Source organism: Miniopterus schreibersii (genome assembly GCF_964146895.1).
Source record: "Miniopterus schreibersii genome assembly, chromosome: 10".
Taxonomy (NCBI): domain Eukaryota; kingdom Metazoa; phylum Chordata; class Mammalia; order Chiroptera; family Miniopteridae; genus Miniopterus; species Miniopterus schreibersii.
The window spans coordinates 1,573,257-1,598,689 of NC_138110.1; the positions used below are offsets into that span (position 1 = coordinate 1,573,257).

General features: G+C 52.6%; 1 protein-coding gene across 2 annotated transcripts in view; it reads right to left on the bottom strand.

Moving 5' to 3' along the window:
* Positions 1–3,592: 3,592 nt before the first annotated feature.
* The window catches only part of OSBPL2 (oxysterol binding protein like 2), a 33,562-nt gene continuing 11,721 nt past the window's right edge, over positions 3,593–25,433 (bottom strand). The window contains exons 3-14 of one of the 2 annotated variants that reach the window (XM_081149016.1): positions 23,685–23,829; positions 21,521–21,596; positions 18,629–18,763; positions 18,325–18,422; positions 14,251–14,433; positions 12,780–12,887; positions 11,739–11,828; positions 10,039–10,162; positions 8,628–8,753; positions 7,693–7,816; positions 6,721–6,811; positions 3,593–5,091 (exon numbers count right to left, since the gene is read on the bottom strand). In XM_081149016.1, coding sequence (XP_081005142.1) covers positions 4,989–5,091; positions 6,721–6,811; positions 7,693–7,816; positions 8,628–8,753; positions 10,039–10,162; positions 11,739–11,828; positions 12,780–12,887; positions 14,251–14,433; positions 18,325–18,422; positions 18,629–18,763; positions 21,521–21,596; positions 23,685–23,829 — 1,403 coding nt within the window. In that variant the 3' untranslated portion in view covers positions 3,593–4,988. The remainder of the gene's footprint in view (positions 5,092–6,720; positions 6,812–7,692; positions 7,817–8,627; positions 8,754–10,038; positions 10,163–11,738; positions 11,829–12,779; positions 12,888–14,250; positions 14,434–18,324; positions 18,423–18,628; positions 18,764–21,520; positions 21,597–23,684; positions 23,830–25,433) is intronic. The other variant, XM_081149017.1, reaches the window with a different exon arrangement.

A 25,433-nucleotide genomic window follows, 5' to 3' on the forward strand; every position in this document is an offset into this window, starting at 1 on the left:
ATGGGTTTGTTGTTTTTAATGAGTTAATATCTTTGTATTTCATTAAAATTTCTAATGTGGTAAATAATGATGAAACACACGTGCTGTGCTTGTCCTTTAGAGACTGGTTTATATGACACTGAGGACAGTGTCCTCGCTGTCAGGGTTTCCTTCCTTCTCCTGGCGGGGTAATTTTGGGTATCCATTCGTCCATCAGCGGGCACTTGGGTGGTTTCCGGGGTCAGCTGCTGTGAATGCTGCTGCTGTGGACACGGGTGTGCAGACATCTCTCCAAAACCCTCCCTGTTTTCAACTCTTTTGGGTGTAAACTTAGAAGTGGAATTGCTGGATCATAAGGCAGTTCCATTCTTAATTTCGGGAGGACTCTCCATACTGTTCCCCACAGCGGCTGCACCATCTTCCTTCCCATCAGCAGTGCCCCCGGGTTCCTGTTTCACCACACTCGCCAGCACTTACTGCCCGTTTCCTCATAGCAGCCATCCTCGTGGGTGTGAGGTGGCATCTGCTGGCTTTTACATTTCCCTGATAGCGATGCTGAGCATCTTTTCATGGGTTTATTGGCCATTTGTGTATCTTCTTCGGTGAAATGAAATGTCTATGCAAGCCCTTTGCCCATTTTTAAATCAGGGTTTTTTTGTTGTTTTGGAGTTCTCTATATATTCTGCATAACAACCCTTTATCAGATGTATGAGTTGCAAATATTTCCCCCATTCTGTTGGTTGCATTTTTACTCTGATAGTGTCTGATACACAAAAATTTTAAATTTTCATGAAATCCAATTGGTCCATTTTTTCTTCTCTTCCCTGGGCCTTTGGTGGCACATCCAAGAAGTCACTGCCCAGTCATGTCATGAAGTCTGTGCCCTAGTTTTCTTCTGAGAGTTTTATACTCTTTGCTCTTACATTTAGGTCCTGGATCCATTTCCAGTTAACTTTTGGGTATCTTGTATATTTTTGTGTGAGCTAAGGTCAACTCCACCCCTTTGCATGTGGATGTCCAGTTTTCCTAGCACCGTTTGTTGAAAAGACTGTCCTTTTCCCTTGAATGGTTTTGACACCTGTCATTTGACTATATATGTTGATATGCTAGTGGTTAGAAGACAGTATGAATTTGTCAACTGCACACATGATTTCACTGCGTGTAGGGCTTGAACCCACTTCCTTCACTTACCTGCTATAAAACCTAGGGCATGCCCACCTTCCTGCACCTCCTTTCCCTGCGGCCTGGGTTGGAATGAGTAGTAATTGTGGGGAGTTAGCACCCTTGACACCAGGCTTAGGCGTGGTAGGGCTGGGTGCTCACAGTGGCAGCCCCATACCTGTGAACCTGAGCATTCTGAGAGCACTGAAACCTTGGGACTGTCCCTCTGTCCAGAGCTACCTTGGCTGTTGGGACGAGTGCCCCCACTCAGCTCACCCTCCTGGAGAGCTCACGGTTGCTGGGCACCTGGGGTAGCGGTCTGACAGTGGGGACCCTTGAGTCAAACCAACAGTGTTCTGGGTATTTTGCTAATCCATCTCACACAGCACTTCCCTGCTGAGAGCACATGTCCACAGGCTCCGATCCCTGGAGAGAAGACTTAACCAGGGCTCTCAGTGCTCAGAGAACCCTGTCCCTCATCTGTTCCATGTGCCCGCCCAGTGACGTCTGCGCCCCAGAACCCTTCTCCACGTGACGAGCAGTCTTCTGAAGCAGTCCATCCGCTGGGCCAACCCAACACCTGGCAATGAGGGCTCGTCTTAGACGCTTTGCAGCCCTTTCCGAGGCCAGAGCAGCTGAGGCAGTGAAAGCTGTCGGCGCAGAAACATCAGCTACAGCCATGTTTGAAGGACCTTTGTTCACAGCCAGGGTTTACCCTGGATCTTCAGAGGCCAGTGCCAGACCCCTAGGAGTGGCTGGATAGTCACGAAGACGGGTGTTAACCGTTACAGCTCTAAGATGAGCCCATCGTCGGGGTGTTGTCGTGCCTGGCATTTTTGTGCTGCAGCAATGGGGTGAGCAGTGGAAACCAGCCCAGCACACGCACCGTGACCGAGGAAGAACCCGTGTCTGTGTATTGTCACCACTGCAGGGACCAAGCAGCCCCCTCCTGACCCTCTGACCTAGGACAGTTTGGTTCTCAAACAGGCGAAGGAGCTGTGCGTCCAGGGAGGGACTGACCGTCCAGCAAACCCATCCCGAGAGACACCTGAAATGCTGTCTTCATTTTGCAGGCCCCTCACCCGAGGAGACGGGAGACTGAGGCTGAGGTTACACATAGGGGAACCACCACACAACGTGCCCAGGGCCTGGTTCCATGCTCTCAACAGGGACCCAACCTTTGCACGCCCTGTGGACACAGCACCGTCCCCTGAAGATGTCTGAAAGTCCAAGCACTGGGGCAGGAGAAACCAGAACTAGCAGGAACTGCTGATTCACGCTCCATGGGGTCTAGTCATCCCTCCAGGACAGTCTCTGACGTCCTGTCCTCCCGGCGGAATGGAAGTGGCCCAGGCAGGGCCCCATGGTTGTCCTGGCCCGTCTCCCTCTCAGGTTGTCCCCAAGGCTCCTGCTGCGGTGCTCAAGGAAGGGTCAGCCTGCAGATCGGCCGCACAATCTGATCTGAAGCTAAGGTTACACATAGGATATCAAAGGATAAAGCTGCCAGTGCTCCTGAGTTTTGGATCTTGTTAGGATTTTTAATGATGTCTTCATCTCCTTATTCCTCAGGCACGTGTTGCGGCCTGTGAGACTGTGAGCCACCACCTCCCTAGGTTAGGAGCACTCTCCCAGGGCAGGTATCCTGAGAGGAAGCATCTTGGCTGGCTGCCTGGAGGGATGGCAGGTTCGTGGGAGCCTCCCAGTGGTGTTTCTCTTGTCCTGCTATGATTTCCTGACCTTGTGACCCAATGAGGACCCAGCAGGCAGATGGCCTGTCCTCTGCATCCTCAGGAAATGCCTGCTCACTAGACAGCTCCGAGGCCATCAGGCTGCACTTAGCCTGTCTCCAGAGCCTGCAGGGTCAGACCAGATTGTGAGGCTGATTTGCAGGCTGATTCTTCAAGCACCACAGCAAGAGCCTTGGGGACAATCTGAGAGGGAGAGAGGGGCCAGGACAACCATGGGGCCCTGCCTGGGCCACTTCCATTCTGCAGGGAGGGCTGTGCCGGCTCAGTCTCACACAGCACTTTCCCTGCTGAGAGCACGTGTGTCCACAGAGGCGACACTGAGACAGGCAGCCCCAAGTAGCAAAAATGCTGTGATGCCCGTGAGGGAACAGGACCTGCTTCTCTGGGACCTTCTCATGAGCAGGTTACACCCCTGGAGAAGCCTGAGTGCTGGTGACACCCTGACCTTGACCCGGCCTGGGAGGTAGCACCATTCCCATTCCTGGGACAGAGCTGGACAGGCCCAGCAACCTAGATGCAAGCCGCCATCCCCAACACTAGGTGGCCTATTAAATCTCTGGCACCAGTGGTCCTATAACATCAATTTACACTTTACATAAAACACTCTGCAAGGTTGAGCTGTCTGTACATGGCCAACTCCCCGGGGGCTCTCGGGAAAACGGGCTGGCACAGAATCAATGGACACACAGCTGCACTCAGAACTCATCACAACACGGTGGCTTCTAATTGCAAAGCTACAAAATCAAGTCTTCAGAGAAAGTCTTCGCTTTCAAAAGTGTTTTAATTACAAATGTGATCTTGAAGCCTGGATACACAACGACACCCTCTCAGAGGGAACCCACCACTCCATACAACTGTGCGTGCATGTGCCTGTGTGTGCGTGCAAGTGTGCGCATGTGCACATGAGCAGGTACACGTGCATGTGCGCACACGTGTTTGTGGGTGAGTACACAAGTACGCACATATACATGTGCATGTGTGCACATGTACACGTGTGCACGCGCGTGTATGTGAGTGCCCACACGCAGCAGATTGTCTTCCATTCAGAGTGGTACTATGATCTAAGCATTGATTATTCCTACAGAAAGAAAACAGTCACCTGAAAAGAACAAGTGCAGAGATGGACGTACACCTGTGCTTTGTTAAATAACCCTAAATCACCTGCAAGTAGCCTCTGCCCTGACCCCCCAGTGCACACCAGGTGTAGCCCACCTGTTTCCGTGTTTCAAACATGCACGCTGGGGAAACAAGGACACAGTACTTCGGGTACAGGACAAATATTTTAACGAAGGACTCTCGTTTTGTGACATGGGTTTGGCCCGCAGTGACAGTGGAGCCCTGGTGACAAGAGGAGCAGACATGGCCAGAGGCCTGGCTCCCTTCAAGGCTGAAAGCCACCTGGGAACTTAGTTGACAACTCGCAGTATTTCTGGCCCCCTGGGTTGCCATGGCAATGCTTCCTTTTGTATATACAGCTGGCAATTAATGCATGTCTTGATCTTCAGCAAATCCTAGTCAAACAGTTTTAACTTAAATATTTAAATCATCTTTCCATCATTGAAGGTTGTCAAAAAACATGGAATCTGACAGCAACTCATTTCATTCAATCCAATGCTCTGAAGCACTCAATTTTGTTACCCTGACGTAAACAGCGGTTCCTGGCTATGTGCAGGGTTAGTTTCAAAATACATCTTTTCCTGTTATTGGTTCCAATTTAAACTACTTCGGACACTCCGTGATGCTGCATTCTGAGGAGCATGGTGCCCTTCCTGTTCCTTCCTCTAGTTACAAATTTATCCTCAAGGCTGCTGTCAGCTAAGCACACCCCAGCTGACCTGTCATGTGAAACTGATGAAAGAATGTTCCTTTCCAAACTTAGTGAAAACTGATGATCCCAAGGGAAGCTTTATGGAGAGACGGCTACAGTAGTGAATGTTTGGCAATCGAAAGTTCATTAGGATTAAGTCCTCAGCTGGGGATGGCAATTTCTCCATGAACTCGGTCCTCAGAAAGGCTAGCGCTGCCGTGACCGGAGCTCAGAGGAGCCAGGAGATGGAATCCGGCCTGGTAGGTGTCCTGGTCCCGGGACCACCCGGGACCTCAGTAGATGTCTGGGCAGCCTGAGAAATCCCGCTCGAAGTAGCCCCCCGAGTATAGCCAGTCGGGGGTCCCAGTGTGCGGGTTCCTGCCCTGGTGAAACCACCTGCAACACAGAGGAGAGTCAGGGAGCAGCTGGGATGGTCACACCGCCACCAACCTTCCTGGGTTAGGACAGAGCACCTCTAACTAAGCATCGTCCCAGCAACGTGCATTTCTAAAGCCAGCCCGGGGCAGCCGCTCCAACTCAGCTTAGTGACATCACATCTACATTCACCCTGCACATCCCCCATGTCAGCCTCACTTCCCGACAAAACATCATGGATATGACAGAAAACACTTGGGCTGGGCCGCAACCAGAGAAGGGGTGCTGAATCTCAAGCCACCCCATGACTTTGCGGGTGAGAATGGTCACAGTGCAGTTTCCATCCCTCTGAACATGCCAGGTCTGCACAGTCTGTTAACGGGGAGGAGGCAGGATCAAGGGCAGAGGGAGTCATGTAGCCTCCAGCTTGTCCTGTGAGCCAATCCAGTCACTGCCACCAGCTCCCAGCACAACGGTCACCGCCCGTGGCCTCTCTGTGCAGTGGGAGAGGGAAGCTCTCGGTTTACCAGGGAGCGGGCTTGGAGGACTCACAACGTGGAAGTAATTTTCTCAGGACAAAATGTCATTATTTTCACAGTATATTTTTTAAATTGACTACTGTAAAAAAACAATGAAGGAACATTAACTATTTTCAAGCTATCGTTTCCTGAAACAAAGCAAATTCCATGTATCAAACTATTAAGAACATAGTATTAAATGTAACTGGAAACCCAGCCATTGAAAATTGGTTTTAAAAACGAGAGCCACCTAAAAGTTACGAGGTGACGTCACTGGGCCCTGAACACAACAGCTATAGCAAATCTGGCTGGTAAACAGTGCAGAACCACACCGTTTTCTAAGACTAAAACTTTAAATTATGTGAAGTATTGCAGTCCCTATTAAATGTACTGTTGTCATGTTGACAATAAAAGAACAAATGACAACTAACTGGAGACATTCCTCCCTGGACTGCTTCCTCTGGGTAGAGGCACGTGTAGACACTCATGTGTGCACCCCGCTCACACAGCATGCAGCTCAGTGGTCACTGGATAAGTGCTCGCAGGCGTAGGAAGGGCGGCCAGCCCACTCCCCACGACGTGGCATGGCTGTGGCCTCTGTGGTGCTGTGTCATGTGGAGGGAAACGTGGGGACAGCAGACTGCATGCAGCAGCAGCAGGGGGCTTCCAGACACAGAGCACCACCTCTCTGAGAGCTGTTGTTTTCCCTGTTTGTGGCTTGGTTCTTGCTACGTTCTTTTAAAAACGGCTATATTTGAAAAGTGCTCAGGGTCAAATACATAGGTGCCAGGGTGGGGAGGCCCGGTCTCAGGTGAGGTGCCTCTCACCAGCAGGTGGCACTACTTCTGGGAGCCTAGGCCTATCTGTGTGGTAGGCAGAGTGCAGAGCATGGGGCTGCTGCCACCATCGTAACAAGCGTAGAGACAGCTTCCGGTCAGCCATAGCTGTGTGCGGGGGTCCTCCTCACTGTGCCAGGGGTGTGTATGTGTGTGTACAGGGGTTCTACTCGCTGTCCCCAGGTGTGTGTGTGGGTGCTTGTCACTGTCCCCAGGTGTGTGGGGGGTGTTCCTCACTGTCCCCAGGTGGGCGGGTGGCCTTCCTCACTGTCCCCTTGCACCAGGCAAGGCCTCACCTCGTCTGCCACTCAGTGTCCTCCTGGGCACGCTCTCTCCGGGCTTCCCTCTGCTTCTCCTCCAGCCGCTCCTTCTCCTGGCTTGCCAGATCTAGGCCCAAGCGTACAGGTCTGGGTAAGGGATCAGGGTGGACCCTGATGCTGCCTGTCCCCATGTTCAAACACCATGAAGAGGGACTGTCATCAAGAACCCAAACCCAGATGCCCAGGCCTCCAGTGTGGAGAGACAACAGGGCCCCAGCCTGGCATCAACCAAGGGCACTTGCGAAGCTCCTGGGGCCATGTCACCAGCAGGGCCAGTGTCAGCAGAGCCCCAAACACGGGTCATACTCTGGAGCCGGTTCCCTCACACAGTTACATTCAACCTTAACCTTCAGGGTCTGTGACTGTACTATTCCCAAGGACTGAGGAGGCACCTGACCACGAGGCCCCTCTCCCGCCCTGCTGTCTGTACCCGTCCCTGAGCGTTTCTTTACTGACACCCACTGAAGCCAGAGCCAAGAGTGCCCTCCCAGACTCCGGGAATCCCATTCCTGACCTGGCCTAGAGTCCTACGTGGTGAGCAAGAGGCTGCCGCTCCTCACACTGACCCCTCTTGCTGCCCTGAATAGTGGTCACCCACCGTGTGCCCCAGGTGCCAGCACAGGACCGTCTCATCCCATCTGCAGCAGGGCCCCCACAAAGACGCCCTTTCTGATAGGCAGCCCTGGTGTCTATGGAACCTAATACCAGATACCTGGGGCTTGCCTTCTGTGTGTACTCCACATCCCACTTTTCCAGTCATTTAATCTTACTGTGATTTACAAAGGGATTGGTCAGCAATGGGCTGGAAATCTGAAAACCTGTTACCCAGGTCATTTGCAACCTCTGTGCTGGGAGACCTAACACCTTATTTGCTCATGAAAGGCCACTGGCATTCCTTCTGCTTGTCATGGGATGACTGCTGAGTCCCCAACATGCTCAGGCACGCACCCATGTTGCCGTTCTCCATGCTTCGGATGTCGGGGCGTAGGCGGCAGTCCGTGGGGGCCAGGATCTTCTCCATGCCCGTCTGCAGCTCATTGAGACTAACGGTAAAACTGGTGAAGTTATACATCTGAAGACAGACAGAAACCTGTAACCACCATGGCAGTCTCTCCTGTGCACCACCCGCTGGAGCCACACACACACAGGTTCCCTGGAGAAACCCCCGCCAAGGTCACGCGGGGCAGGGCTCCATCCCTGGCCTGAGTCAAACCTGCCTCAGTCTCCTCTGGGCCCCCCCGACTTGATGGCAACTTGTAGGTCTATCTCCCCAACATCTCTGGGGTGAGTGGTTTGTTTTATACATACTCTGCTATGTTACAGGACGTGATAATACAATAAAAACTATAATACACTATATATTTATTCTATCTATAACTCACAATATGAAAAATAAAACATAGCTTATTACATGTTATATTCATTACACAATTATTGTTATATATGTTATTGTATGTAAAAAGTTTATTATAAATACAAACTGCAAGTTTAATTTTCAAAAATAAATATAAAAATACATTTAAGCATCTAAATTAACAAGTCAGGAAAAGAACCCCTGCAAACCACTCTGGAACTCCTCTGAGTAAAGTGCAGAGGCGCAGACCTTCCTGGGCACACAGGGTGTCCCAAGGCCACCTCTGCCCGGTGTGCCTGGGGCCGCTGTGACACTGTGATATATGCACACATGCGTGTCAGTTGTGTATAACATGCCACTGCGACCCCTGTAGAGAGAGCACTGCCTGTGTTGCTGGGAGGATGGGCACGGCTCACACTGCAGAGCTCAGTCCGATCAGGGGACAGAGGGCCTCTGTCTGCTCTGGGACAGTGACTGAGGTGGCTGGTGTGGACATGGGGTCAGGGCAGGTGTCGGGGGGAGCACTGACCTGGGCAGAATTGGGCGGTCGGGTATTGATCCTCCAGAGGAGCCTGCTGCCAGGAATGACCTGCACAGTGTCCTGGGCTTCAGGCACAGCGTCCACATCAGCATCAGCTTTCTCCGAGACGACGGCCTGAAATACAGAGCACACGTCAGTGGCTGGAGGGAGAAGGGCTCTGAGAGCACCTTTCAGACCCAGTACTGAGCCCGAGCAGAGCGAGATGCCCTGCTAAGGAGGGAGGTGCCTATGCCCTGCTGTCACCTGGCTGCCCTCGGTTTAAGAAGAGGCCAAGTCAGTGGTGACAGCTCTCCTCCCGGGAGCGCGGGCACCATGAAAGGATGCGCTCCCGAGTCTGATCGCAATGGCCAGGAGGCACCATCTAGAAGCTCATTCCATCCAAACTAAGGGTGACTCTAACAGCTCATTTCTGAGAGGGGGACTTCCCTCCATGCTGCCCTCAATCAAGACCTGGTCCAGACTCAATGATCTCATGGTGTCCCAGAACTTCTAGACTACACCCCACCTGGAGACCACACCTCCATAAAGATATCAAAGCCAAGGGGGCCTGGAGAAAGAAGACAGTGGTTATTCATGCAGCCCTTAGGGGGAAGGAAGTCAGTATGACAAACACAGCTTAAAGGCCTGACACCTGACTGCAGGTTACAGGGTTTGGTCGAGAGCTAAACTGGGACTAGACTCTGTCCCTTCCAGGTTACCCGGGACAGTGAAGTTCAGCATACACACTGAGGGTTATCACCCGTGGGTCTGACACACTGGTCTGCATAGTCTCTATGGAACGGAGCCTCACAGGAAAGGACACTAACGGCACAGGAGACACCACAGTGTGGAACATCGCATGGCTGGGAACGGCAGTGCGTCTGCTAAGTCAACACTGCACACCCGGGCGGTATGCCGTCTACAAAAGAGGACACCTCTGTGAACTAGTGCTCTTGGGTTCAGCTTCGAAGGCTTCAGGTCAGCAGTACTGCAGAGCTCCCGGGAGAAGCCGCCCTGGCGTGGCTGTCTGACTGCCGACACATCAGGAGGATAAGTGCAGGAAGGACACTCACTCGATTTCCTAACAGGTCTCAGTTAGCAAGGGCAGGGACAAAGGGGTTTATTAAGAGGTATCCAGAACAAGGCATTTCCAGAAGAAAACAGAGGTGCCCCGGGTTCTACATCACTCGATGTGGGGGACAGACGCTGTGGCACAGGACCAGAGCCCTCCGCACTGTCAGCATCAGATACACCCTCGCCAATCCAGAGGACAATAGACAGCGGTTTCACTGACAGGCAGAGTCTGTGTATCATCTTCTCACAGGGCCCCTGCTGAGGGGTCAGGGCTGGTCTGGGGGGACTCCCCCAACAGTGCAGAGAGCCAGGACAAGAGAGAGACAGGGGCCGGGCAGCGCCTTACTGGCTGTGCCTTCCTCAGGGGCTCACTCCTCCGCTCCTGCTTCCTGAAGGAGTCATATGCTGCAGGGTCTATGCCCCACAAACATTCCGTCCACTTGCCGTAGATGATGAACAGCTTCTTTTTGCTGGAACGAAGGGGTTTATAAACCAAGTTAAAAACAATTATAAACCACCCACCCCAATGTGCAGCCCCCACTTCAACCATCAAATAAAGTCCCGTCTGGCTGTCTTCTAACCAATCTTGGGCTATTGCTGCACAGAAAGGCAAAGAAGAAAATCTGCATTTTAGGATCTCTACTTATGCCATTTGACAATGACTATCCTAATTACCCAATGTCCTAATGAGCCAAAGCAAAAGCAAGGAGGAAGGTACAGCAGCTAACGGGGTGGAGACGGTGGGGACAAGAAGGGGCGGAAAGGTGTGTCTGTGTATAGATGTGAAGCGCTATGTGCCTGTCCCCCACTGAATGCACTGGATTTCCAGCCCTTTCTCCATCAGCCATGCGAACAGGCCTCATACTGTCTGCTGTATCTTCATGACCACACGTCAGAGGCCCTTCTGCCTGTCTGCCTCCTCGGGCAGTAATAACCTCTAGGGACCTTCCCAGATGAGCCACCTTCCAGCTCACAAAGGGGCAGCACCAGTGCTGGGCCTCTTCCTTCCTTCTGCACCTTCTGGGGGAAGAGCATAGTGGACGCTATGCTGCTGGAGATGTTGCTCTGCGAGCACAGGACCCCAGGGCACCCGAGTCGCAGGCCCAGCCTGGAGAGCCACCATTCCTCTTAGAAGACACAGCTCAGTGGACATGCTCTGTCATTAAGAGGCTCAGCATTAGGAAAGCGCTCACTTGAATTTGGTGTGGGAAAACAGAAAATCAGACCAGGGTTCGCACACCTTTACTGAGGACTAATGGCGTGTCCTCAAGGGTGCTGCCACCCTACACACACAGTGGCACCCAGAGCCGTTCCTGTGACTCCACCAGGGAGAGGCTGCCCTGACAGGGCTGCTGTGCTGTGAGGGCACAGTGGGCAGAGTCCTAAATGTAAAGGTGTTTTCCAGGCAGAACAGGCGCATTTCTGGCCCCCACAGAGCAGGACTGGGCAAAGACCTGCTGTTTCACATAGAAACTTGTTTCTAACTGAAAATGTACAGATTTTAAGAGCTGGACATGGCCCCAATTACTTATGGGGGGAAAAAATGAGAAAATTGAGACTCAAAACATAAGTAACCCAAGGGGAGGAGGCTCAGAATTTTGTTAAAAAGCTACTAACCATTTCTCTGCTCACAAAACCTATAAATTCCCTAATTTACGGACTGGAAAGAAACAGACCCATGAAGATGAAGCTCACGGAGCCATGTCTGAGCTTCGCCGACAGCCTGCCTGCCTGGTGGTGGGAGGACGCATGTCACAGTTCAAACCTTGCTCTAAGGCTGCAGCAGCATCCCTGTGGAAACCTCTCATTTCCTCGGGTCCACTTTACCTTTACCCTCGAGAGAGGATGACACGGGCCCCACCACTCACCACCCTAGAAATGGCACCAAAACTTCTTTTAGCCCCTGTTCTGCTCAGTCATTAAACGTTTTCTCCAACCAAACAAATGTTTCTCAACCAAACGTTTTCTCCATTTCCATGTGGTGAACAGACCTCACTGGGTTAACGCCCTCTTTTGCCCTCTAAGCCGACTCATATGTGGACCTACTTTTTGTCTTGAATGTGTCCTTCCACTTTGTGAAGCTCTTTTCCAAACAACCCACATGGTCTAAAGTGAAGCACACACTTATCTCCAGTCCTGTGGGAAAAGCAAACACGGGCCCTGGTTGTGGGACATGAGCCATCCAGAAAAGGAGAGGGAGAGAGGGAAAGAGGGAGACAGAGAGGGGGAGAGGAGGGAGGGAGGGAGGGAGGGAGGGAGGGAGGGAGGGAGGGAGGGAGGGAGGGAGGGAGGGAGGGAGAGGGGGAGAGGGAGGGGAGGGGGGAGGGGAGGGGAGCAGATAGAGGCTGCCTGGGGCTGGGGGTGGCCCTGGGGAGTGACAGCCAAGGGCACGGGGACCTTTGCAGGGTGACTGGAAGGGTCCAACACTGCCTGGGGTGATGGCTGCACAGCTGAATACACTTATTACAGATCACTCTATCACTTAGGTGTCCACTTTAAATGGGTGGACATTACAGCATGTAAATTACATCTCAATGAGGCTGTGAAACAGAGCTGGTCAGCCATGGACATCCAGGAAGAAGGAAAGACAGCAGCATGGACAGGACAGAGGACGGTCACTGTATTGTCACTGGGAACCACACCACTCTTTAGTGTTGTTTAAAATTTCAAAATAAGCCCGGCCGGGTGTGGCTCAGCGGTTGAGCGTCGACCTAGGATCCAGGCGATCGGGGTTCGACTCCCAGTCAGGGCACATGCCCAGGTTGCGGGCTCGATCAATGACTCTCTCATCATTGATGTTTCTATCTCTCTCTCTCCTGTCCTCTCTCTGAAGTCAATAAAGATATATTTAAAATTTCAAAATAAGTTAACTTGTCATTGGGAAGAAAACTGCCTTTAACACGGAGCATGAATAGTGCCTCAATGCTGACCTGAACCGAGTCCCCCCAACCTAGGCCTGGGGGCTCCCATCTGAGCGCCCAGGGTAGAAACTGAGGGGTGGAGGGACCAGGAGGGCCTGCTGAGCAGAGTGAAAGCAAGTCCCGCGGTAGCAGTCAGCGTGGCCCACAGGCAGCAGCGGGCTATTACCTGTGGTTTAGGATCTCCACTGTCCCGTACTGCTCGATCCAGAGCTTCCCGATAATCACGTTATGCACACAGCAGGTAGGGTTGGTCCAGGTATAGGCCTCATTGTGTCTGTCAAAGAGGCCAGAAAACAAGCTCCTCAGAGCCAGCAAGCAGACACCAGCCGCAAGGCCAATTTGCCCTAATGCCTCAGCAGAGAACATTGCTTTGAACTCCCTCCAAAGGGCACTCCTTACTTAACATTCCTTTGAAATTTATTTATTCTTTCCTTTGTAGCAACAACAAAGCTTTCTACTTGATGTCAATAAAGACTGAGACAAAGAGAGCTCTCCTGTGAAGATGTGAGAGCCACCACCTTGCACCAGGCACTCCTCGTGGATGTGGGTACCTGCAGTTTGCAGCAACACTGCACACACCTCCCCTTCTGTTCCTTCTCCTCCCCAGTGGCCTGGCCCCAGGGGAAAAGCCCCACAGATGTGAGGTGAGCTGACCGCTGGATCTTTATCCCCAGGGAGGCTGTGTCAATGAGCCATATTTAAAGGCAAAAATCATCTCAGTGCAGAAGTATTTCATGACAAATATTTGCAATTCCTTGAATCTCCCAGGTGGAATTCAAACACTTGAATCAACAAGGTTTGCAACCTTTCAACTCTACATGCCGGGTCCCAGGAAAGTGAAGACCATCTGGCAGCCTCGTCTCCCTGAAGGGGCTGCTCCCCCAGATCCCCGTGGGCCTCTGGCAACCAACCAGGCTGGGCCTATGGGTAAGAGATTCCATCTGATGCTCCATTAGGAGCCTCAGCTCAGCACCGTGCCCACTGGCGTGGCCTGCACTCTGGAAGGCCAGGCGAATGCTAGAGACACCGCTTTTGCTTCAAGGTGTCTGATCAACATCGGACGAGGCATTTAGGTTTAGACTGGATGGGGGTGGGGCAACCTCAAAGGTGGCCCTCTATGTGCCTCACCTCCTGGAATACACACCCTCCTGGACTCAGGGCCAGTCTGTGTGACCAAAAGCACAAGTGGGGGGAAGGGACTCACTTCTGAGGTTAGGTCATAAAAGACACTGTGGCTTCCCTCCTGGTGGCTTCTCCCCTTGGGTCCCTGGCTCCGAGGGATGTCAGCACCAACTGCCAGGGAAGCAGGTGCTGTGCCCAGGACACCGCCTGGTCCACGTCCTGATGGCCACCTCATGGGACCCCAAGCAGAACCCCCTCCACTAGTCTGGCTGCTCAGAAACTATGTCCTGAGCTGCCGAGTGTGGGGTCCTCGCACAGGAGAGGTAACCTCTATGAGCAGTGTCCAGAGCACGTCCAGGTCAGCACTACCTGAGGGGTGTGCTTGGGGAGGGTTCTCTGCTGGAAGGCTGCCCCTGGGCACACAGTCACCTCCCTCCAGGGAAGAGCCCCCAGGGAAGAGGTTTCCTTCCACAAATAGCCACACTGCTTGGGGAGGCAGCCCAGACAAGGCTCACCTGAGAAGCTCCAGCGTGATGGTGCCCCGGGGCTCCGCCTCCACGCTCTTCCCCCAGAACTTGAGCTTTGGGTAGATGGAGCCATGGAACAGGAAGTCCTGACAGAGGCCTTCAGAGTAAAATGCACTAACGGGGGGGTGGTGGCTGACCTGCTCAGATATGAACCTGAACCCTAGGTCTTCCCTGGGTACAAAAACAAGAGAAAAAGGAGAGCCCGTTAAAGAGCAAAACCTATGATGGTCGTATCAGCATGTGTCTCGGCTCTGCAGCTCGGTGGCCAAGCGCACATATGACTGCCGGGCCCTCATGTCCAGGAGAGGCACTGGGAAATGGGGCCCACTCTGCGCTGCCGCACATGGCAGAAATATGCAACATGTGTTCTGATGTCACATTTCCCTAACGCTGATAACACACACGCATAAACTGGGCTCCGCGGGCCACTCTAAGCACACAGAGGTCTGCAAGCATCCCTGGTAGCACACTGCAGTCCCAATGCTCAAGGGCTGCCCACTGCTCCACACCACGAGCCATGGCTCCCAGCCTTTCCGAGAGCTCCTCTAAGGCTCCTGCAAGGTTTGTGATGAGGTATCTCAAGCCCCAAGATATTTCTGTGCAGGAAATAGAATTTTTAGTACACTCTCTTATTCACGAAGAATGCTATTTTTTTAATTGTTCTGGAACTGTGAATACACCTACAGTTGTAGTCAGAGTTAGTTATAAAAGCTAAACCACATAATTATTAACTTAACTGGAATCTGAATTTCCAACCATTTACAGAGGAAGAAAAGTTGAAAAATTAGATTTTAAAAGGTTGCCTGCCAAGGTATGTAATTTACAAGATAAATAGTTGTCTAAGAAAGGCAGTGCTATTTTCAGCTTTCAGGAGCAGTCAGGGAGGACTTAGTTCAGTTCTGTGGCTCCCAAACTGGAAAGCTGCTTGGGTCCCAGGGTCCAGGACGCACAATGAGTCACAGACAAGGGCACACAGGGACCTGGAACTGAGATGGGACGAGAGAACACTGGAGTTTAGAAAGAACTAGAGTCTTCTCTGTCAGTCTGTGAACAGCTGGTCTGGGCCCACCCCTGGTCAGCCTCTGGACGGATGCAGGATGAGGTGTGCACCCCAGCACTCAGCACTTGGGCTGTCTGTCCATGCTCCTTCAACCTACGTAGCTTATTTCCTGCTGACTTCAACTCTGTCATGTCATGCTTTGACTTTCTTTTCAAGGCATTTTAAGATGCTCTGAATGAACTGAAATGCTAACCCTCTGCTAGCATCAAGAGGCGGCCAGAATCCTGCCCATGGCCCTCACGCCTGTGGATGGAGCCAGACACCTGCTCCACAGAGACATCTGGACACTACTGAATTCAAAACAAAGATGCCCTTAGGGGTGACTCTCGGGCAAGTCTTTGGCATCTAGGCTTCAGTTTCCCTATTTCTAAACTGAAGGTGCAGGGCTGCTCCCTGCCATCCCTCTCGCTGTGACATGCTGTAACCCATGGTCATCTGCTGCACCCGTCATCTGCGAAGAAGCCCCGGGCGGCAAACACTGCTGCTCTCTCCCAACGCATCCAGCTTTCTCCACCTGGTGAGACTTCGAGAACAGGTGCTCAACGCCAGCCAACGCAAGGTCCCACCAAAAATCCAGATGGCATTCCCACACCATCGGTGCCAGAGAAGGGGCAGCTGCTGCACCATCAGGGCTAGTCAGACACAGGTCCGCCTTTGGAGCGCAAACACTAATGTGGCCGTCCCACTGCGGGAACAGTGGACCTGCAGACGTTCAGGTCTCCCACGTCTCCAATGAAGATCCGCTGCACAAGGTCTGAGACCAGAGCTGACACATGCCTGGCACACACCGTCAGCCTCCTCACACACCTGAGGAGTACCTTTTGTAAGAAGACCTACACCCCAAATCCCACAACCACTCACTCACCTGATCTTCACAACACATGCGATAAAGGGCCACAACCACAGTCGGAAACTTCAAAGCAACTATGCTTCTTGGAACCCAAGATACCACTGACCACATAACACACCATCATTTTGTTTTATGAAAAAAAGAAAAAATGCTCCAAATTAAACTATGACAGGAAGAAATGCTAAAACATGAGAAATGTCTTACCATCAATGAAGGACTATAATTTAGAGTTTTTAATTGTCATGGGAAAATGAATGTGGCATAATATTAAATGAAAAAGGATACAAACTAACACTGTTGCGTTATGTAAACACGCACGCAGGAAATCTACGTACACAAGCACACACACGGGAATCACACACACAGGAAACCTACGTACACAAGCACACACACGGGAATCACACACACACACACAGGAAACCTACATACACAAGCACACACACAGGAATCACACACACGCACACACACAGGAAATCTACGTACACAAGCACACACACGGGAATCACACATACGCACACACACAGGAAATCTATGTACACAAGCACACACACGGGAATCACACATACGCACACACACACAGGAAATCTATGTACACAAGCACACACACGGGAATCACACACACACACAGGAAATCTACGTACACAAGAACACACAGGAATCACACACACGCACACACACAGGAAATCTACGTACACAAGCACACACACGGAAATCACACACGCACACACAGGAAATCTACGTACACAAGCACACACATGGGAATCACACACACACAGAGAAGTCTACGTATACAAGCACACACACGGGAATCACACACGCAGGAAATCTACATACACAAGCACACACATGGGAATCACTCACATGCACACACAAAGGAAATCTACGTACACAAACACGCACGGGAATCACACACACGCATGCACACACACAGAAAATCTCCGTACACAAGTGCACACACACGGAAATCACACACACACACGCACACGCACACACACACGGAAATCTACCCAAACGTTAGCACGGATTCTTTCACAGGACTGTCCAATTCATCTTTCTCACTTTTCTTAATTTTACACATTTTCTAAGTACAGCATGCTCTTGTAAAGACGAACTTGTATTTAATAAGATTCCAACAGACTCCCCCTGGGACCCAAAGGTGGGTGAACAGGAGTTACCGTACATGCCACCAATGCTCCCACAGCCCGGCCCCGCCTGTTTCGCTCTTTGACCTGGGGGCTCACCACACTGCCTGTGGGCTCTGGGTGGCACTCTTGCCCAGCCCGACTGGCCCATGGCTCATTCTGAGTGACTGCACAGCTCTCAAGGCATCGGCCCTGGTCTCCTCCCAGGCATCTGCTGCACTCCAGGACCAGAATGAATGCTGACTTCCTGCCCCGGCTGAAGCTGCCTGGGAGAAACTCCTTTGAAAGGGATTTCAAGTGCACTTAAAATAAGGTATGGATCTGGCCAGGTGGCTCAGTTGGTTGGAGCATCTTCCTGTTCACCAAAAGGTTGCAGGTTCAGATCTTGTTCAGGGCACATGCCCAGGATGCGGGTTCGATCCCCAGTCCAGGTGCATACACGAGGCAACCAATCGATGTTTCTCTCACATTGATGTTTCTCTCTCTCTCCCCCTCCCTTCCTCTCACTCTAAAGATCAATGAAAACATATCCTCGGATGAGGATTAAAAAAATAAGGTGTGGTCTGGTCACTGCATCACCAGTGCCGGCTGGGCCTACATGCCCGCAGGTGGCTGCGTGGTTGGTGGGCGGGCGGTGGGCAGCAGAGCCCTCCGCAGTTACTCCTCTAGATCACCCTGCTCTCTGCACGGCAGTGCCTGAGATGCTTGGTGAAGGGGAAGTGTGCTACAGGACCCATCTCCACTTCAGGTCAAGCTACAAGCATGCTCACAGACGCTCCCTCTCCATTTCTGAATTTGACCCAGGATCCTATTTCAGACTGCTTCACATCACTAGAGCTTCGTTACAGACAGGACACACCCGTACGCAAATGTTCTACCCCATGGTGCTCCAGGCCTGCAGTGAGCTACCCTCCAGAGGGTCTGCGATCAGAGGGCAGCCTCAAGTTGCAGGAAGAGCCACACCCACCACCCTCCACAGCACCACATTCACTCAGGAGCCTGGGTCTCACCTGATCAGCTCATACGTCTCTCCTAGGAGCGGGTTGAACGGCTTGCCAGTCCTCTCCCACTGGGAAGCCACTGCAGACACCGCGAAGGCAGCCACACACTGCAAACAACGCACAGTCCATGAGTGGTCCCCCACCACAAAAGTCTCAGCAGCTGGGCAAGACAGCACCCAGAGTGAGTGTGAACTGTGCTGGCCCTTCTCCACTGGGGAGGTGCCAGGTCCCTGCCATGACGTGACCTATCAAATGGGGTCACGTCCATTCAAAGCTAAAGTCTGGCTTCCCCCTAGCGCAGGGCCCAGCCCACCTGCATCCTCTCCAGAGCCTGGGGCTGGCAGGAAGCCCTGTGCACGAGGTAGATGTGCTCCATGTACTCCGTGATCCGCTGCAGGAAGCTGAGGGGCTCATTGAAGGCGATGGGCATTGTGATCTTGGACAGCTCCTGCAGAGACAGCAAGGAAGTCATGGGCAGTTCCCAGAAAGCACAGCCCCACACCCGCCCCACTCAGTCACTTCTCGGTGGCACATGCCTGCGGGACGAGATCTGAAATCCCCGTAGGCTGGGTGAGCCGACCTGGTAGGGAAGCCATTCCCCCCACATACACACACTCACAGCGAGCTGCACCCTGTTTGCCACAGGACGGCTCCCAGTTCTCTGCCTCTCCACACCCTCCGCTCCGTTCCGGACCACATGAACACCCAGATGGCAGGAGCTACCACATCAGCCACCTCCAGTGGCCCATGCACCACTGCAGTGTGTCCTTGATGCCACTTCCAGATCAGTAGTCCCAAAGCATCATTCAAAAGAGTAATTAGCAACCCATCACGTCCAGAGTGACTTGGATGCCTTAGCCTGGCAAGGGAGACCCCCCACTTGGTGGCTCCATGTGCCCAGAGGCCTTTCAAAGTTGGCAAAGGCCTGCTTTCAGGCACCATATGGCAAAGCAAACAATGCAAGGGAGCAACTAGGAAGATACTGCAGGGACAGTGGGGCAGTGCGCTCTGCACAGGGCACTTGTGGGCTGGCGAGTAGGGGGGCTCTGACAAACTTAGACAAGGCAGAGGCCCCTCCAGGAGGAAGCCTCTGACAAGGAAGGAGCTCAGAACCAGCGTTGGGGGAGGGGCTAGAAAAGAGAAGGAGGGAAAAAGGAGGGGAGGGAAAAGAACGCAATAGTAATTTCAGGAAGAATGCTAGCCTGGTTCACATCCGGAGGAAACCAAGTGACGACAGAGTCTACTGCTTGCCAGCTCATCAGAACCTGACATCACTGGCGTGCCGTGGGAAGCAGCCCCACACCTGCTGGAGGGAGGGCAGTGGTGCCTCCTGGATTCGCTGCATGGGGCAGAAGTGCACGTGCACTCATCCTGGGTCCAGAAACGGCCTGAGGCCCAGCAGCAGGCAACAGCAGAAGGGACAGAGCAACTCGGGAGCTCTGGCCGCTGTGGGTGGGTAAGGTGGCGAGAAGCCCGTGGTCATCCAGAGAAGTGGGGAGGAGCAGGAGCAATGCGGGGAAAGATAGACCACAGAATTTTTATCAGTTGCCTCTCAGGGAAGGGGAGGAACAGGAAGATGAATATGTATATAGAGAAATACACCTTGTTTGAAAGCTTTGACTTTGGACTTTTTTAAAACAAAAGTTACACTTAGAAAAACAATCTGCACACATCAAAAATAAAATGAAACAAAGGAGCCCTACGATCCAGGACACGAACACCTAGAGAGGAACCACTGGAGGCCGAAAGCACAGAGATGGGAGATGCACCCTGAGGACGGGAAGAGCTAGGGGGGCCAACTGACTGGTGAACACACTGTTGGGTGGAGCTGATCCTGCTCCCAGAACTGCTGTGTCTATAGGATTAAGCGAGTGAGGCACTGATTACATGCTAGGCTCAGCTGGTCAGCACCAGCATTGTGAACACCTGGGAGTGTGGGTGTCCAAGAAAAGGGACATACACGAGCCAGAAGAGGCTAGATCAATCCTGTCATCCCTGAAACAAATCAAAACACAACTGCTATCTCCCCTAAAAAGACCTGGGAACAAGAGCAATCCAGAAGCCTCCCTGGGGCCCCACCATGGTACTGGGTCCTCTCTCCCTGGACAAGTGGCTGACTACAGGTCTCAGACAATAAAGGTACAGGGTGAGCCAGAGTGTCTTTTGTAAGAGATTAGGGGCCTTGAAGAGGTTCTCACCGGTCAGATAGAACAGCCTGTGCGCTGGAGCATGTCTAGCAGGTTTAACCCCATGAGTTTAAAATACATAAAAAGACACTGTTTGGTTATACTGGTCATGCTGGGTGATCTAGGGAAGCAAACACAGAACCTGAGAGCCCTAAGGAAGACCTGGCCCTTGGGGCTGACCTGCAGCCCTGATGAACACAGGGGTCTTGGTGTCTAAACACCATCCTCCAATCAAGGACCTCGGTGACAATGAGGAAGCCAAGTCAAGGGCGTGGCTCAGGTGCCAGCAATGCTGCTGTGAATCCTCCCCTGGGTGAGTGCACCATGGTCACCGTGTGAGATGTGACGTTACAGGAAGTTGATGAACAGTATACAGGAGTCACTGCTGTTTTGCAACTTTCTATAAAGTCTAAACTTTTTCCAAAATAAATAGTTTAAAAAAACCATGAAATATTCTCTAGGAAAAGATTGAAATGGATAAGGTCAACACAGGCAGCATTAGGACAGGCGATGGCCTGAGAAGCAGTGGTGCACTTCTGCCTGAACCCCAAGCTGGAGGCTGAGTCTCCAATGTGGCCATAAACGAGCCCACCATGCATCTGGGAGCGCACCCTCCCAAGAAATACAGCGAGGATTCTCACCAGCAGTGGAGAAAGAAGAAAAAAAAGCCTGTGGGCTCTGGACACCAGCTATCCCCTCTCTTCTGTCACAGACTCTTGAGCACCTGAGCTCCGCCTGCAGCCTGTGTGGATGGCCTGCTGGGGTTTGCCCCTTTGTGTGTGTCTAGAAACCCCACAAACACCCCGATTTCACAAAGGCAGCCAACCAGGAGCACATCCAGAGTTTAACCTAGACAGCTGTTTCCTCCTGTCCATCAGTAAACTCGCTTCCTCACCTCCTCCCCTTACGCCTCTGTGCCCCTCCTGTTTCATTATCTTTACTCCGTGCTGTTTATACACATGCCGAGTGAACCCACGGAGGTGCAGTGCTCAGTGCCAAGCCCAGATGGCCACACTCACCAGGCCTATGCACTTCTTCAGGATGCCCCACACGCTGAAGTCGCTCCTGGTGAACATTGGGGCCGGTAAGCAGGTTCTGAAAAGCAGTAACCACAGCACATGTTGTTATTAATCCAACATGAGGTTGCCTTACCACTGGCGACTTGGCGCAATGACCATTTTCTTCTAACTTCCCTAGCATTCCTGGGAAGAAAAAGACCAGCCTGTGGGTTAAGTCCCAAAGTAAGGACTGTGCATGGACATATGGAGGGCTCCCAGGAGATAATGACCATGACCACACTGGCGGCTCTCCTTCCAGCACTGGGACAGGCTGCCTCGTCCCTGAGGGGTAGCCGTTGCCAGCAGACTACAGCATAGCAGGACCATGGACAGAGGCCAGGCCACAAGGAACCTGAGGGACCAAATTAAGAAAACTTCAGAAACAGCTGCTCACCCCTTTCAACATGGGTGTGTTCCTGAGGCACATTCCTGCACGGGCAACCTCTTGCCAGCCAGAGGCAGCCCCACAGTCATGTCTGCACCATGAGAACCTGTTTACAGCCAACTGGGTGGAGGGGCCCCTGGCTAAGGGTGGCCTGGTCTCCCTCCCAGGAATTTGGTTAGGGTAGACCCTGGCTCTATCTGGGATGGAGGTGCAGATTTGGAAGAGGCACGTGGGACCGTGATTGAAGGCTGAGCCCACGGTTCCCTGTGTCCCAGAAGCCACCTGGCATCTCCCTGTGGAACCCGGATCTGGGTCAGCTGCTCTCTTGTGTCTGCCCTCAGGACAGGAGGCCCGTAAGTGGCCACCTCCACTCTAGCATTCGGCCTGGAATGATGACAGCAGGGCTCTTGCCCTGTGGGACCCTGAGCTCCCCCTCAGGGTGTCACCTTAGGGTGGCTGGGTCAGGGCACACTGTTTATCTTCAGGAAGGAGAGGGGAGGAGGAAGGAGAGAGGAGGAGATAGAGGCAACAGGAGATAAAATGGGAAAGAAACTGCTGTTTACTGAGCACCACGTGCCAGACTGCCGGGAACTGACACCTGGTCCCTTGGGGGCTTTCATCTGGGCTGGATTGTGAGGGGCCGAGAAGGGAGCAGGGAGACAGGAGGGGAGAGGAGACAGCAGAGATGGAGGAGGCAGAGTGGGCAGGCAGGCAGAATCTGAAGTGGGGGCCCTTGAAGACCCAAGAGAGGCCCCTATGGTTAGGACCAGAGACAGCAGGGAGGGGCCGGAGGAGAGGACGCTGGCTCTCAGCCTAGAGGAGGGTGACCATAGTGTTCACTGTCCTAACTGAGGTACTTCTGAGATGGGAAGGGTGCTGTTAGTGATACTCGGAGAGAGGGGACTATGGAGACATCCATCTGAGAGTTTTAAGTGAGGGGAGGGGGTGGATGTAGCCTGGTCAGACCTGTCCTCTGAAAAAGTGACTAACTGCTCACAGCATGAAGAAAGAGGGGGCATGGAAGCAGTTGCAGGGTGACTGTAGGAGACCCAGGGAATGGTGTGGGCTGGACTGGATGTGACAGCAGGCAGAGGGCTGGAAGGACACAGGCGTGTGTGTCAGGTGGGTGACAGGATAGGGAGGAAGGAAGGCGGCTCAGGGCTGACTGGCTGACATTTGCCTGACCAGAGTCACAGGGCGCCGAGGGAGGGCTGACAGCAGAGGTCTGGCCTGCTGTGGGCAAGGCCACCTTAGCATGCAGGAGGTGTGCCAGCATCTGAGCAAGCGACCAAACAAGTAAAGGTGTGAGTACTCTGGGGGCAGGCGTGGAGTAGGCAAATGGCCTAAAGCTCAGAGCAGGTCGGGGTGCTAGAGCCGAGATGGAAGCCCACTCGGGGTAAACAGAGCCCAACCCAGCTGAAAGGCATCAGGTAACCAAGATCAGAATCTCCTGGCTTGTGAACAAAACGCTGGGAGAAGACTGGAATGTGCACTGAAGGAGGTGGCCCCCCTGCAGTGCGCCAGGTCCCGGGCATAGCACCAGGTGATCTGCTGCACTCAGGCCTCCCAGCACTCAGGGGCAGGGTGACCCTCCCGCCTCCTACAGCCGATGGGACCAGGAGTGACACAAGCACCAGCACTGATCTCCAGCGCCAAGGAGGGCACTGCATTTGGACTCAGCACGCTGGGGGCCATCGCAGACACAATGGAAGATTCTGACACACACATGGGACGACTCACCTGTGCCTCTGAACCCCATTCTCCTGAGGGGGCCTCTCCCCAGCTTTCCTAACGCCATTACTTCTGCTGGTGTCCACAGGCAGCCCTCCTGGGACTCTCTGACTGGCTTCTGGAAATTCCCCAGAAGAGTTATCAGAGTCAAAGCCTGCAGGAGACAGAGTGGTCATTTTCGCAGGATGTGGATGATGAAAGCCTGCCTCCCAGAATTCCATGCAAACAGAATATCAGAAGCTCTGGACTCTTCTAATGGGCACGTTCAGAATAATTAAGTCTGCTCCCCAAGAACCAAGGGCAGAGGCTCAGAAACAGGAGAACTTTGGGGAGCTTCCTGAGCGAGACTCTCCACTCTGGCTGGAAATGCACTTCCTCCAGGTTCCTTTAGGCCTACTGGGGACTGTCCAGTGACCTGAGGTTCAGTCTCAGGCCCTAGAACAGTGTCCCATGGCTTTAGTCAACAGCTTACACACTTCTGGGCAGGCGCCTCTACAGCACTCAAACTTGGCCCTCAAGGTGGCAGCGTGTCCTGTCTGCACACCTCGCCCTAAGATCCAACCCACTGGACTGGCTTCTAAGGAAGGAGGACACTGAGCCATGCAACTACCAGAACTGATCGGACCAATGATGATCACCGAGCGAGCGAGTGACCAGTTTAACTAGAGCACTCCTCCAGGACCCTTCCCACCGAGGGGCTTCCTCGCAAAGGAACAGGCAACAATGGGGAAAGAGGGCATGTTCCCTCCACGAGAGCAGGTACAGTCACTGTTACACACGAGCTCTGCTCCAGGGCAAAGCAGAGGGCGCTGCAGCCCCCAGGGCGAGGCCATTCCAGCCCGGCGATGACCCAGACTACTTCAGGGGGGGCTTGCGCTCACAAGATGCTGAGGGTTCCGTCCACCGCCCCATTTCACAGAAAGGAGAGCGAGGCCCAGGGTGTAAGATTAGGCAGTAATTATTGTCAGACCCAAAAAGTACCACGTCCGCTGCTAAGCCTCCGTGGGAATACGCACAATGTCTTCTTTCACAGTCTCCTACATTGACAATTTACACAACGTGGTAAGGAGAGTCACTGGCAATGATTTTGAAAAGATGTATTAAAAATGAACTTCTTGAATGGTCACTGTTTTCTGAACAAGCCTCTAATGTTTGCTCCCAATCCCAAAAGCAACATCTACTTGACCCCCTGTCTCAACTTAGCTTGAAACGTCCCTGACTTAAGGGAATGTCCACAGGGTCTGCTCCTGCCCTATGCCGGGTGGCCTGTCCCCACACCTCCCTCCATGCTGAGAGATCTACATGGACCATTCACTTCCATTACAACCTGGACATGTGCCCAGAAACAGGCCACATGCCACTGACAATCACGTTGAGGTCCTGTCTCAAATAAAGTCAAAGCTCTGTAAACATGTATTTACTGGGGGAAAAGGGAAACATACTCGGGAGGAGAAGCCTGGAGCCCCTCTGACCTGATCCCTCAGACGCTTGCCTCTAACAGGCCAGCATGGGAAGCGTTAGCCCTCAGTCTGTACATGGTTTTCATGCACTTTAAGACCTTTCGTTTTAATGGTACTGATCCTTGGAGGAAGTAGTTGCCTGTTGAAGTCATTCATTCAGTAACTGCTGGATTTAGAGACTTTTTAGATGTTAAGAGGTGAGCCCAGCACTTCAGACAGTGAAGCAGATGGTCTGCCTTTCTATGACTGCTTCAATGCACAGGGACACTTCCCTTGCTCTTCCTTCCACTGTTTGTTT